Source organism: Hetaerina americana, unplaced genomic scaffold (genome assembly GCF_022747635.1).
Source record: "Hetaerina americana unplaced genomic scaffold, ioHetAmer1.1.p SCAF_35, whole genome shotgun sequence".
Taxonomy (NCBI): domain Eukaryota; kingdom Metazoa; phylum Arthropoda; class Insecta; order Odonata; family Calopterygidae; genus Hetaerina; species Hetaerina americana.
This window is the reverse complement of record NW_027286930.1, coordinates 4,315,001-4,330,526: the sequence shown is the minus strand read 5'-3', so window position 1 is coordinate 4,330,526 and position 15,526 is coordinate 4,315,001. Positions and strand designations below refer to the sequence as shown.

At 38.9% G+C, this 15,526-nt stretch overlaps 1 protein-coding gene across 2 annotated transcripts in view; it reads right to left on the bottom strand.

Moving 5' to 3' along the window:
• Positions 1–8,022: 8,022 nt before the first annotated feature.
• LOC139691440 (uncharacterized) overlaps positions 8,023–15,526 on the bottom strand; it is a 32,929-nt gene continuing 25,425 nt past the window's right edge. For both annotated transcript variants that reach the window (XM_071589256.1, XM_071589257.1), the window contains 3 exons: positions 10,529–10,794; positions 9,351–9,455; positions 8,023–9,273 (listed from right to left, as the gene is read on the bottom strand). In XM_071589256.1, coding sequence (XP_071445357.1) covers positions 9,150–9,273; positions 9,351–9,455; positions 10,529–10,794 — 495 coding nt within the window. In that variant the 3' untranslated portion in view covers positions 8,023–9,149. The remainder of the gene's footprint in view (positions 9,274–9,350; positions 9,456–10,528; positions 10,795–15,526) is intronic.

Below are 15,526 nucleotides of genomic sequence, written 5' to 3'. Positions count from 1 at the left end.
GGGGAGCAGAAACGGCTGTTAGGAGAAATTCGAAGAATGTAGGATAAGTGGATGCTGGAGATACTGAGAGGTAATGGGATGCTTAAGACCTTAATTAAGGTGAGAATGCTGGATAAGCGATGCATAGGAAAATAATAGGTATTTTGGATAGAATTGAGGAAGCTAGAAAGTATCAAAACTAAATGAGCTTTTTCATATGTATAAATATGGGAGTTGAAGAATTTTTCGCCAAAATTACGACCATCAGCCATTCGAATCGTTTCCAAACGAATTATTTGTTGACCAAATCATAAAATTACCAAATAAATAATATTGAGGCTAGATACAGGATTACAGGGCGGTTATCCTTTTGTAACGTTTTCTACATCGCCCGCTTCGGTGCTAGTCTCGGATGTCTGAAAAATTGTCTATTCGCCAAAACTCGAAATGACTATTAGCTCAATCTATGTGCCCAACAATATAAATAAAATATAGAAACTTAAATATTTTCCTGATTTGCCAATGCTTTGACTGCACCGTTTGCCACGTGACATACGGCACAGTTCAGAATAATTGCCGCAAGTCACGTGAGATTTATACTCTTCGGCATGAGTTATCTACCTTTCCTTAACTCTGTTCGGATAAAGCTAGTGATTGTGATAACAATAAAAATATTGAATTAAAATTTGTTCCCGGCTAAACTTTGCGGAAATTCATGTTAATTAAATGAAGAATACAATACCATTAGGACAGTGGAAAGGTACATTGTATTCTTCATTTAAATAACAATATTAATTGATGGTAGCACCGCATTACCAGCACTTTATCTCTCTGCGCTTTATTGAGGATTGTTTAAGTACATATTTAAAAACATTTATACGAACACCATAAGATTACACGGATCAACGAATTACGTGTATTACTGGGCAAACGTTAATTTCATTTTTGTATTACACCGCAAAAGCCGTCATACAGTCGATGGACTTACCGTTTTATTGACCCTATGAGACTAAAATCAGTGTCCAAATTTGTACTCAGTCAATCGGACATACGATAAAATTAGAAAGGCCTTATCCTCAGTGGTGTGAAATCGTGTATATTCAGTGGTGTTGACCCGTATAAATGACGAACATACCGTTACGCAATCCTATACAAAGTACATCTAGAAAGTCAGTTTTGTTTGGTTATAAAAACAACAATTATAGATAGAGAAAAACTATTTATTGCCAATATAATTGCAAAGCTTAAACTATGTTTTTACATAAACGTAACTGTTTCGAATATTTCACTATGGCTATGCGCGTGAGTTTTTTGAACAATTTAACATCGGGTTTAAGTTAGTGCAGATGTATCTAACGTGTCGTGGGAAAATGGGAAATAACGACCAGCTTATTCGACTGCATTTCCCTTTTTCGCTGAGAAATTTCTCCATATGTATTTACGTATATTTTTAATAAGACGATATTGAATGTTGCTAAAATTTCTTGTTGTTCCTCGATTATAAATATTTGTGATGTGATCAGTTTAGCGCATATTTTCGCAATTCAATTTCCGCCATGCACCTTTTTTTCGCCAGATTCCAAGCGAACAAAATGTTAGTCACTAAATTTCGAAATAGTTTCATTATGGGACATTTTAATCGCCAGCCATCGATCAATAACCGCTTTCCTTGTTTGGATAGAGGAACTAACTGACTTGCTATGCAAAATTAAGATCACACACGTCACTGGAAGGTAATATGAAGAATCTCATTACCCATCTCTTTAAAGGCAATTTTGTTGTACTTAAATCTTAATAGAATGTTTACAGTGTGTACACTTCATTCAGGTGGTCTATTCATTAAGGTCTCTAAGTAGTCTTTCTTAAACAATAAAGAAGTTATGACATCACGGCCTCGACGACTTCCAATTCTTATGTGCAAAATTCAGTATTTGATTGTCGAGGCCTCCGAATGTCGCGACTTAAACTAATATGGCTTGACTATTAGAGAACTGTTAATTCTAATTAAGGCATGTTTCTTTTACAAAGCGTTCCAGTTGCCCTGCCAACATATCATCCTCTTCAAGAACCAGGACCATCGTACCTAATCCTTGGAATATCCACCCTGAAATCCAGGAAAAACGAACTATGGCACATTGGAAGCAAAATCGAAAATGGATTTGACTCACCCACCCCTCGGCCTGCATTTCCTGTTTTCGTGGATGAAAATAAGTACCTGTTTTTCTAATAAGATGCATGAGGTACTACTCTTAGCACTTCTCTCTGCCTTGACTCTCCAGCTTAGTTGTAGTTACTATACGAGTACCTTTTACAATAGTTTGAGAACCCTCTGGAATGTTCTAAGAATGACATTCTATTGTATTTTAATTTGATTTCTAGTTATTACGGAGTAACTGCAATGGGTGTAGCTCTGGATATGACATTCACGCATTTCCCAGTCTTAAAAAATATTATGGAAGACCCAAAAGGCTCCTAGGCCCATGCTGTGAGAAGTAAGCAATGACATCTCTACTCTCAGAACATTCAATACACATGCGACGATATCTATATTTGCAAATGTGGTAACAATAAGGAATGCATTCCACAACATGAGCCAAGGTGCAGTCATGCTTAGTCATATCTAGAGCCTCCCAGCCCTTTGATTGAATCAGCCCATCTAACTTTTAATGCCCAAAGCATTGCTTTGACTGGTCTGTTGTGCTCAATGTAGAAGTATCCATATTTGGGTTTCAATTGGCTGTATACTAACAAAATATTGTTACGCTGCAATTTAGTAACTGCAGCTGGATCGTCAACTATCCCTGCATCTTGGCACATGGTGCCAAATAGTATATTTTAAAATATGTATTGTTAGTATTTTAATGCATCGTTAATGATTATGCACATCATCCAATTGACAAATTTATACTCTTTCTCACTTAAAGGAATCTTAATTGATTATTGCCTCGGAATGTGCTCAAAATCAAATTCTTTGAGGAATACAATCAATTCAACGGTTAATTTCATCGTAATTTGATGGCCTTCCGCAGTACATAAAGTTAGGAAGTGGTAGTTCATTATATATCCTTTATTTATTTTCCTTTACTAGCTCTGATAACATTACGAAGACTTTCGCCAAGTGTGACATGAATTTTATAGTGAATGATAGCACTACCATTCAGCAAAATTTGTACGTACACTGCATTTATACATTAAATAAAATTCTGCTACAAATATCAAGGGAACGTTTTCGAGCACTATAATTAATTTTGAATCCGAAATATCAATAAAAAGGTGATAAAAAGCTGGTGAAAATTTCAGAATAAATGCAAAATCCTTGCAAGGAAACTAGGAGAGGTTTCTTTAATCCCTTAGAAAACATTTTATAACTGTTTTATGACATGTGTGCCGGATAATAATTTACTGCATTATTTTTAGATTGCTTTGACAAAAAGCAAGTGAATACCATGAAACTTGAGGATGTGTTGCTCAAGACATGCTAAAATGAAGGAATTAGTTAAATACCCTAGTCACAAGAGACAAGTGTTGCCAATATCTTTTGACATATGAGTATCGTGTCAAGGATGAAAGTGACCAGTTAAATACTGTTTCTGTTAATTAGGTGTACCAGGAAATTTGGTTATCATTATTGGCCGATCAATTATGTGGCAAGACAATATTTTACAACGCTCAATTCTCAAAATTAATTCACATTCATTTCTATGGCTAGTGTTTCCTCATAGAAGTTCTTTTCATAGAAGTGACTTAGCATCAATAACTTACTTTCAAAGAGTTTAATTTGGATGACCATTCATGATTTATCTAGTTATGAAATGGATAGTGATGCTCCTACTGAAATAGGCCAGTACCATATATTCGAAGATCCCACATGACTTAACCTTTTTTCACATTAAATTAGCACTACTTGGTGGACTTTGTGGTACAAGTAAGCAGGCTGTTATTTTTTGTTTCTTTAACAATGTTTTCAACCACCAAATTATCTCAACTAAATCTTTTTGCAATCTCATAATTCATTAATGATGTACAAATACTTCAATGACTAACCTGCTCATGAGGTGTACTTGATGTCAAGGTGGCTCAAATAGTACAAATATTGAGATGTCAAATTTTCAGGTCTGGAATTAACTCAGATGAATTGCAGACATCATTCATGTAACGTGTTAACAATATTTAAACATTGACAAACAACCCAATTTCAAATGATAATGCCCCCAAATGTAAACATTTTGTTCTCCGAAACTGTGTTATGATTCTCTTTACTTTGAAAATTTACCTTGTTCCACTGATGCTTTATATATGCTGTTGGTATTGCAATTTATTTCCCTTATATAAATTAAATAAAACTATGGAACTGAATTTTTACACGAAACCTGGTTATGGCCAGTGATGTGCAAATAAATCGAAAAATAGTGATTAAATGATCGGAGTGAGAAACAATGAAATTTAAAATCTGTATGAACTTACAAGTGGTATCGGTGCAAGTACTTTTTATGTTATAGCTAAACACATTACATATTTTTAAATTGTACTGAAAGTGAACCTCCTAATTCCTATCTATGAGGACAATTTGAAAAGTAAGCTCTCCTTTTATTTTCTTGAAAATCAAATTTATTGTCAACTTTCCGTACATCGTTGGAAAGGTTGAGCATTTAGCTATTTTTCTACATAGTCGCCTTGACGATCAATCACTTTTTGCATCCTTGTAAGCAGCTTTTTAATACTGGTGTCGTACCTTTCTCCCACGAAGCCAACTGATGACTGCTTCTCTGATATAAATTCATCAACATTTACTGGAAATGCATGGTGAGAAATGTATCGACATCAAAAACATGTGGAAGTGGTGCAGGGACTTTTTCCATGGCCAGGAAAACGTCCATGATGAGCAGTAGTCAGGGTGGCCGAATTTGCCAGAATCAACGGTGGCTCCAATTGATGAGATGGTGCTCAATAACCAGGGAATTACCCTTCATGAGATAAAGGAAGGCCTTGATGAAGAGAGTGGCTACTTCTCCGTGCAGAGTATTGTGTTGGAGGTCCTCAGTTACAACAAGGTGTCTCACCAAAGGAGTGTGTTTGCATTATGACAATTCATGTCCACGTGTGTCACATCAAACGACCACCCTACTCAATGAATTCGGCTGGGATATTATCGACCACCCTCCTTACAGCCCGGACGTTGCCCCCAGTGACTACCACTGGTTTCCTGCTCTCAAAAAACAACTTGGAGGAATTCAAGTCAGACAAGGAAGTGCAAGAAGCAGTTGTCAGTTGGCTTCGTGATGCGCCGGAGAAGGGTAGCATGCTGGTATTAAAAAGCTGCTTACAGGGATGCAAAAAGTGATGGATCATCAAGGCGACTATTTAGAAAATAGCTAAATGCTCAACCTTTCCAATGATGTACGCTAAGTTGGGAATAAATTTGATTTTTCAGGAAAAAAAATAGAAGACCTTACTTTTCAAATCGCCCTCGTACATGCAAAAATTGTGTTCAAAATTGGAGTATAAATAATTTTACATAATTAAATATCAATTTGGTACTGAATTTGTGGTTCTAAAAGTTTCCAGAGAGTTTCAATTTGGGAATTTGTAATACAAACAAGTGGGGAAATCAGTGTTATGAACCATCTCGGATACATGACATTTTAAATACATGGAAAGCTGGACATGTCATCATCTAAAAACTAAACAAAATCCTGATTCTCCCTCTGGTGATTATCTTTTTGTTAAATCATCAGAAGTTTGCATTTGAGCATGCCTCTAGATCTTCCCAAACATTCCAAAATCAATACGATTAGATTCATCAGGAATGCATGAGCATTTAAAATATGGAGGTCATCTTGCGAAGTTTTTTCTGGGAATACTAACTTTTGTTGTTAGAATTGCTGTTTCCTTTTATGGCAGCAGTCCCATTCTAAAAATATTATTTTTCATTAATGTCATAAACTCAATGCCAACTAGAATGGTATGTGCCCTATGAATTATCCTGAATAATTTTATTTGTCATACTGATCTTAAAAATGAATGACAGAGAAAGTTTTTCCAATTCAAGCATTTCAAACTGGTTGAGAGCCATTCTCTTGATTTCTTCATATTTTCTCCCATTCTAAATGAAGTCCAACATCATAAATCTATTTCTCCTCTATCCTTCCTTCTCTTCTATCATTTCCTCAAACAGTCTTCAACAGGCACTCATTCCTCATACGAGGGGTGTCCATAAAATAACATCAGTTTTCATATATTGTGAGACTCAGTAGATGGAGCCAAATGGTTACCATATTGATGCACACATTAGGTCAGATTGCCACAAACTGCAGTGGTTGGTAGGTTGCACTGCTTGTTTTTTGTTTACAATAGTGAGTCAAAATGAACAATTAAATTGAAACTTGTCCCAATACTTTTTATAAAATTCCTTTAAGTATAAAATAATTGAGATATTTAGTTTTGAGATGAAATTAATAAATTTTCTGTTTCTATGCTGATATATTTTTTATAGCAAAATGAAAATTACTTTCTGGACAGCAATCATACAATGTCCTAACCAATCAATCTTTCTTTCCTTGAATATCTTTCACAACTTTTTCTTTTCTCCAATCCTTTGTAATAACTCCTTATTCTTTACTCTAACCTACCATGTAATTCTTACCTTACTAATCTAGATCCACATTTTGAAGACTTCTATTTTTTTACTTCATCTTTCCGCAAAGTCCATGACTCTACTCAGGCAAATTGCTTCATTTGGAGTGTAATATTTTACTATCTCTTTCTCATTTCCTTTTCCTAAAGGTTCATACAGTAGTTTCTTTTTCTCATTAAATCCTTCTTTTGCCATAGCTGTTCTTGTATTGATTTCCTTGGAAAAGGACTTTTCTTCAATGATGACACTTCCCAAATGCTGAAAGCTATCCACTCATTCGATTACTTCACCTTTCAATGTGATGCTGATCCTTTCACTTTATCCCCTATTACGAGGTATCTCCTATCAAACTCAGTCATTTTCTAGCCTATTCACATTTTATAATCATTAGATTTGTTGTTAATTTATGCTAGCATCTCTAAGACTTTCTGTATATCATATACCACCACAGCCATATCATTAGCAAGCCTGATACATTTTACTAATTTACCTACGGTGTTCAATCCTCTACCCCCAAAAAATCACTCTCCTATGATCTCTTCCAAATAAATGTTACATACAGGTTGGTGGCAGGCAGCATCCTTGTCTAACATCCCTTCTTATTTCAATCTCATTTGTTAACTGGCCTCATAGTCTTACTGATATCAGACTGAGATATAGGTGTTTAGTGCATATTCTTTCCCTCCAATCAATTGCATTAATAATGTAGTTTTTACCAAAATCATATCATGCTTGAATCAACTTTTATCAATCATTTTAAACACATCTATGAGGAAGCTATAATGTACTCAAGTTGTTATTACTAATTACTTATTAAGGCAGTTATTTTTTCATTGGATTACTGATTAAATGGATAGGGTTTGATTCTGGGTGCTTCCTGTGGGAACCTTCAGTAGTGGGCACATGTTAAGACTTGGTTTCGCCCAAGGCATGTAATTGTGCATATTGTACAGATCATTTTGAGAGTATGCAAGTGGCATGAGGGGAAAAAGAATTCGTTCGTCTGCCATGTTGTGAATTTCATGCACTATTGGGATTAGAATTAGATTTCCTATGCGTAAAGCAAACTAATTCTTTGGTTGAAAGCTAAGATTTATATAATATATGTGGGAAGGTGGTTTTACATGCATGGCATAGATTCCTGTGAAATTCAGTTACAATTTTTCATTGAAATAGAAAAAAATGTTAGTCCTTCTGTAAAAGTGGTATAAGGTTTCTTGGAAGATAGTGGTGAACCTTTTCATTGAGGATGGATAAAAGTTGTAAAGAGCAAATCATCAGTAGCTCAAATGGTAGTTTTTTCATTTTGTCATTTTTCTTCTCTATTTACTGTCCATCATCAGATCGTCCAATGAGTATATATGAATTATATGACTACTGGGTAGATAAAGTCAAAATGATAAGTAAAATTTTATTAGGATAGTAGATAGTTACAATTTATTAATTCCATACTTAAATTATATTTTGACATTTAAATATGTACAGTCAAATTACGAGGCATATTCATAAAGTAAGGGTTGTTTGCTTATTTTTAAATATTGGTGCTTTGGAACACAGTTTTTACTCCTGCAGCACCATCTGCTGATTCATTGAGAATTTGTAGCAGCATTTGTTTGGTTTCAGAAGTCGTTCGCTTGTCAGTGCATGCAAACAACAATTTCCGCGACAATTGTTCATCCCGCCAGCTGTGAAGTGCGTTCTGTCATATGATTCTTTGTTTGCAAAAGGATTGTCGGCTGCTGAAATTCATTGGGAGTTATGCCTAGTTTATGCACCAAAAGTTATGAGTGAAAAAAAGGTTAGACAATGGTGCTGTGGTTTTAAAAATGGATGAACAAATGTCCATGACGAAGGGCGAAGTGGCAGGCCCATTATTCTGACCGATGAAATTGTTCTGCAAGTGGAACAAAAACTGCAATGTGATCGTTGATTGACGATTTATGGCCTGGCAGAATAATTTCCTCAACTTGGATGCACTACTATCTACAATATTATCACGGAAAACCTTGGGTACCACAAATTGGGTGCAAGGTGGGTACCGAAAATGCCCAAAGGAGCAAAGAATGTCCGGTGGACAAGAGTTTTTGGGTCCATCACCCCCACCGTACAGTCCGGACCCTTGCACCTAGCAACTACTTCTTCTTCTTGCCCTTGAAGCAGTGGCTCGGTGGACAACGTTTCAAAACTGAAGAGGAACTCAAGAATGGCGTTAACTCTCAGCTGGTGAGCTTCTATGCAGAGGTGTTAAAGAAGCTGGTACAGAAATACGGAAATGCTTAGAAGTGAACAGCGATTATGTAGAGCAGTGAAGTAGGTTTTGTAGCTAACTAAAAGTGCCAATTAAATGTTTCATATGACTCTATTTTTTCCTGTGACCAAATGGCCCTTACTTTATGAATATGCTTCGTATATCATCACACAATAGAAAAATATCAGTGTTCGTAGAAGATGAAACACTAAATCAGATATAAAACTGTGTATAAAAAGTACATAAAAAATAAAAAATCATCATTCTTCTTAATAAAAAACATTAAGTTCAATTCAAGATATCATTAAGATAATTAGGATTTTCTATTGTGTATTTTCTTAAGTTTTTAATATTAATCAGCAAAGACATATATTCAGCGGTTTCCTTAAGGAGTACATCAGATGCATTCTCTCTGAAAGTTAAATAATACATATCATAATATAGCATTTCTTATATTAATATCAATTAAGTATTTTAAATTATACTAACAAATTCAATTCCGATAGCAGCATCTGTAAATGTTCAGGTATTAGATATCTTCTTAAACAGGAGGGCAATGCAAGTATATGATCATCCAAGGAAAATCCTTTGAATCTAAAAAGTTATAATAATTATTGGTCTAAATGCGACATTAAAGACAAACAAGATATGGGAGCATGCATACACCTAGAGAGGTTAGGAAAAGTAAACAATAGTCAGGTTGGAGGGGTAGAGAGGATAAGTGTATGCAGGGAATGAGAAACTGGAAGAGAGAGAGATTTAAGAGGATAGGTGTGGAGTTAGGTGGGAGGATGTTATGGTATGGAGTTGTCGGTGTGGGGGTTGGGGAGATTGGGAGGAAGAAAAGTTAGGGGGGAAATTAAGGAGAAGGTCAGGGAGTGGGGGAGATAGCGATAGCTTAGGTGTTTTAGTGGGGAGGGGTTAGGAGAGGGGGTTATGGGTAGGGGTGTGGGATTTGAGGGATATAAGGAAAGTGGGGTGAGGATATTTGAGAGTGAAAGGTTTCAAGGGTATGCAGTGTATCATACAGATACTTTATACATGTACTCTTTCACTATTACCTTATTATTTAGCTATTTGTTACAGGTTCAGGAGAGGGAGTTGGGGGTTAGGGAGAGAGTTCATGGATATAATGATCAATGCATTGGGAGGGGAGGGTGTTTGGAGATTGTATGGGGGTGAGAGAGTTGGGGGAATGGGATTTAGGGGAGGAGGGAGTGTTTAGTGGGAGAGGGTGCTAGAAATTATTTTAATTTGTTTAATTTTCATTACAGTTTGGAGACAATGTTTTTCAAGTTATACAAGATTTTTTTTCGCAATGTTTAAAATACTATGCAATCTCTATGATATTTTCATTGAAAAAATAAATTTTGTGTTTAGAACGATAAAAAAAATCGATATTGATGTAACGAAATATTTAGATGGACTTGCTGGTTTCATTCAAGGAAAATGATGATTTCTTACGTTACATTAATGACATTTATTACTTATTTATGCTATTAATATGTACATGATTAGATAATTGTCTTTTGCACGATAATACACCCAATATGAATTATTAAATCTACAAAGAGAAAACTCCTTGCTTTCCATTATCTTTACCAAGAACATTTTCCATTTCCTCAGTTCTAGCAAATTTATATAGTAAATGGCATGCAAGTACTCACCCAATCATATGAATTTTGTGGTAAGCATTTGAAGAAAAATCATTCATTATTTGTTTCAATGCATATGGAAATATGCAATCTATGAATGTAGGATTCTTGTAGATCTCATTGCAATTTTCAATACCACCAGACTGAATTGCTTCTTGCTGAATGAATGCACAATGGCTCATCACTACAATGATTCGTAATTTTGGATAATTCATGACTTTTCTTAACCAATCTAATGGGTCACTCAAATCATTTTCAGTTGTATGGCAATCATGTACCTGTTCAAGTATAGAAGTTAAATTTCTGCATCTATTCAAAAAAGACATTTTATACTTAACAGTTTTCAACAGTTATTAACTGAATGAATACATATAATTATGCAAGGAATATTTACAAGCAATAGCAATTAAAATATTAAAGGGACATCATTGAGAAGACAAATGGTTATATATAGATTAATAGAAAGATTTAAAAAATTTGCAGAAACCTATTTAGATTAATCAAAAATACAAGGAATGTAGCTAATATTATATCAGAGAAAGATTGCAGTAAGATCATATTTTCAAAACATCTATGCTAATACATAACCACATTGTATCTCCGAGAAACTTAGAGGCTAAAAGCACTTTCACCCACATTCTTGTGCACAGTTACACACAAACACACACTCTCTCTCTCTCACACCCTCACTCTCACATCCTCACACTCACTCTCACATCCTCACACTCACTCTCACATCCTCACACTTACTCTCACATCCTCACACTTACTCTCACACCCTCGCACTCACTCTCACACCCTCGCACTCTCACACACACACACTCTCCGGTGCGGAGTTTTGTTGGCTTCTCCCATCCGGCGCCTCCCCAGGTTGCGGATAGGGGAACGCTCGCTAGAAATAGAGGGCACCGGGCAAATAAAATACCCGGGGTGGACAAAAAAGCCAAATAGGGGAAGGAACCCCGAAAATAAACCACCAATGGCAAGTATACAGAAGGTAGAAGGTACAGTGCAGGGGGGGATACCCCAGTGCCGGCGCCATCATGGAGTGAGCAAGCGGGCTACCAGGCGTCATTATCCAGCGACTGCAGTGCTACAGGGGTAGGTCACTCAGCCCCTGTAGCATCTAATGCTACAAGTGACCCCAAACCGAAGGAACCAGAAAAGGCTTTCAACCGGTTAAAAGAGAGAGTGCAGTTGTTCCTGAAATTTGTTCTCCCAAGGAGCAACACATACGGAAAACAAAACCATGGCTAAGGTTATGGATAGAGCTCTTAATGACTATGCCAAGTTAATGTATACTGTGTAATGCGTGAAGAGACCAGGGATTCCTGGCCAAGATGTGACCGTTCAAACATCCCCAATCTTCCGTTCAGAAGCAACATGACAGAGGATGGCAGGCCATGACCCGCTCCTAAAAGGAGCACAGGAAAGGAGAGCATTAAGGCTCCGTATCAGGTCCAAGTAAGTGACTGGGTCACTGTCGTGAAGTAGGATGTAGGGATCAGGAAGAAGAAGAAAGAAAAGCAGCAGCTGTCAAGCAATGACAGCGAGAAGCTGCAGGTGGCTGAAGAAAAGCAGAGGCCCAGGTTAAGGCCACCCCGACCTGTGACATTAAGATCAAAGCAATCGAGAGTTCTTACTCAGAGATACTGCATCACGTAAAGGTGGCACCTGAGTTAAAGACGCTCGGCGAGAGGGCAACAGGCATAAGGCATATCAAGACAGGAGAACTTCTCCTAGAACTGGGAGGGCCTGGTGCGAAGTCCCTAGGGCTGCAGTCGGCAGTCTCGTCAATACTGAGTGGAGTAGCGTAAGTACAGCTACTTACTCATACGGAGAGCCTGAGTATCAAGGACTTTGATAAGATGACGACAGTAGATGATGTCATGGAGGCCATAACTGCAGATTTGGGTCCAGGAGCAGTGATACCTGAGGGTGTTAAACTGCGGGAAGCATACAGAGGTACGCAGGTTGCCAACGTCTGAATCTTGTCGGAGATAGCAAAGAGGCTTCTCCAAAGAGGAAAAATTCGAACTGGTCGGGTGAGCTGTAGAGTTCGACTATGGCAGGTACCCAGGAGGTGCTACAAGTGTCAGGAGGTGGGACATTTAGCATGAGAGTGTACAAGCCTTGTAGACCAGACAAAGTGCTTCCGACGTGGCCAGGAGGACCATAAGACAGCTAACTGTGAGGGTAAATGGTCAGAGTCCTCCAAATTAACCTAAACCATTGTGCAGTGGCCCAAGATATTCTCTCCCAGACCGTAGTAGAAGAGAGAGTCATCATCAGTGAGGTCTACATTACACAATTCATACTGAGTAACGGACGCCAAGGGCACGGCCGCGGTCTGGGTCTGTGGCAATCTCCACATATGCGAGTTGCGTTGCAAACTGCAGTTCGCACGCGAGGCTCCACCTGGGTGGAGGTGGCCGGTATATGTATCTATACCTCCTTCCCAGTGATAAAATGGAGGAGTTCATGAGATCTTTGGAGGCTATTGTTACCAGTGCGCAGTCATCGAGACTACCAGTGCTCATTGCTGGAGATTTCAATGCATGGGCGACAGAGTGGGGCAGCACAAAGAAAAATGCCAGGGGCCAGGCACTGCTTGAAGCTGTTGCGACGCTAGAGTAGGAGATCGCCAATACAAGAGCAGTCCTTACGTTTATCAAGGCTGGCAAGTCATCTATACTCGACCATACTTTCATCAATCCTAAATTGATGGGGAAAGGTTATGGCTGGACAGTTAGCGATCATTACACAGGAAGCGACCACCAAGCTCTTTGAGTACAGGCTGATAAGTGACAGTAGGAAAGTTGAGATGAAGCCAAGGTGGGAGAAATGACCTACAAAAACTTTTGATGGGGAGGTATTCCTTTATACACTGTGGGAAACTAAGATTCATGGTACTGCAGAAGAGAGAGCCCGACATTTGAATCAGGTATTGATGTCAGCCTGCGACGCCTCAATGGCTATAAAAACTAATGGGCACAGTTGCCCACCGGTTCACTGGTGGAAGGAGCACATTGCCAGCCTACATCGGGCATGTCGCTGTCCAGGAAGAAACGGCAACGAGTGAAGAACAGACTGTGATTCCAGGAGTTTCATGCTATCTATGAGACACATTGCAGAGAACTAAAAAGAGCCATAAAATCTGCCAAAACAGTGTTGGTACAAATTCTGTGAGGAAGTTGAGCACAATCCATGGGGCAGACCATAAAAAGTGGTCCTGAACAAGATCGAGCCCAGAAGTCCATCTTGTCTGGACTCCCTCAATCAGGTCATTGTTGAACACTTATTTACAAAGCAGCAGGAGAGGGTGGCTGGAACAGGCTTGACAAGGTTCCAGGATACAGAAGAGGTACCCGAGGTTGGTGAAGCCAAACTGAGAGTGGGGGCTTCCAGAATAGCAGTCGGCAAGTGCCCAGGACTTGATGGTGTGCTGGGTCTGGCTATAAAGGTAGCTGCTCTTAAAGCTCCAGAACCATTCAGGGCAACACTTAGCAAGTGTCTGAGGGAAGGATAGTTTCCAGTAATGTGGAGGAGGCAGAGGTTGGTACTGATGAACCGCCTGGAGAGCCGCCCTCCTACCAACCGCTCTGCATAATCGACATAGCTAGTAAGCTTTTTGAGCAAAGAATTTTCATTAGACTGGAGGCGGCTGATGCTCAAGCTAGGGGTTCTCCGATAATCAGTTTGGTTTCAGGAGAGGTCAATCAATCATTGACGATAAAGGCTGCATTGTAAATCTGGCCAAGGATGCCATTAAGGGTAGTAGAAGTGCAAGACAAATGTTATTTTTTCTGTGCTATTATTTCGTTGGACATTCATAATATCTTCAACTCGGCTACACGGAAAGATGTAATGGAGGCATTGGAGCCCCTTTAAGTGCCACTCAGCCTGTGAAAAATAATCTCGAGCTATCTTTGTGAGCAAACCCTAGTTTACGACACCAACAATGGAGCTCAGTCGTCTTCATGGTCGCTTCGTCGCACATGGTCTTCACTGATGATGTGGCACTGGTTTTGAGCACTGGAAGTGAAGAGCTTGGTGTAGACTGGAGGATTCTGGAGGATTGCTCAATTGAACAGGTATCTAATTGGCTGAAGGACCATCGTTTGAGTCTCGCAGCAGAAAAAATAGAAGCTGGACTTAAAGAACACACCAAGGCCAGAAATATTGCAACCTTCCTAGTAGGAAAGGCAATATGAAAAGCAGAGGTCATAAGATATCTGGGGGTGACCCTTGATGGAAGACTTAAATTCAAGGAGCATCTGCAGAAGGTGGGTGCAAAGGCATTGAAGGTGGCTGGAGCTTTGGCAAGAATCACGGCCGACATTGGAGAACCAAGAGAATCCAGGTGGCAACTACTCGCTACTGTGGTTACCTCTGTAATTTTGTACGAGACACCAGTATGGTCCGATGCACTGATCGAGGATATAAGTAATGGAACAATCTGGCAAAGGAACGTGCCAAGAACTGAAGAGTGGCAGCTGAGGTGGGATGCAGCTAAGGAGGGTCGCTGAACTCATAGGATCGTTCTGGACATCTTAGCATGGATTGACAGAGGACATGGCCATGTAACATTCCAGCTTACTCAGGTATTTACTGGCCTTAGCATTCTCCAACTCTACAGAGGGAAAAAAACACACACACATTCTCTCTTACAGACAAACACACTGTAAAATACTAACTCATATACTCTCGAACACACTCAGACTCATTCTCTCACGCACTCTCCGACATGCGCACACAATCAAATCAACGTGCACACACACACACACTTACTAGCAAACACACACTCGCGCGCGCACACACTCGGACACACACTCGCACACACACATACTCGCACACAATCATACTCGCACACAATCACACTCGCACAAACACACTCGCACAAACACACTCGCACGCACACACACTCGCACGCACACACACTCGCACGCACACACACTCGCACACGCACGCACGCACACTCGCACGCACGCACACACATACTCGCACGCA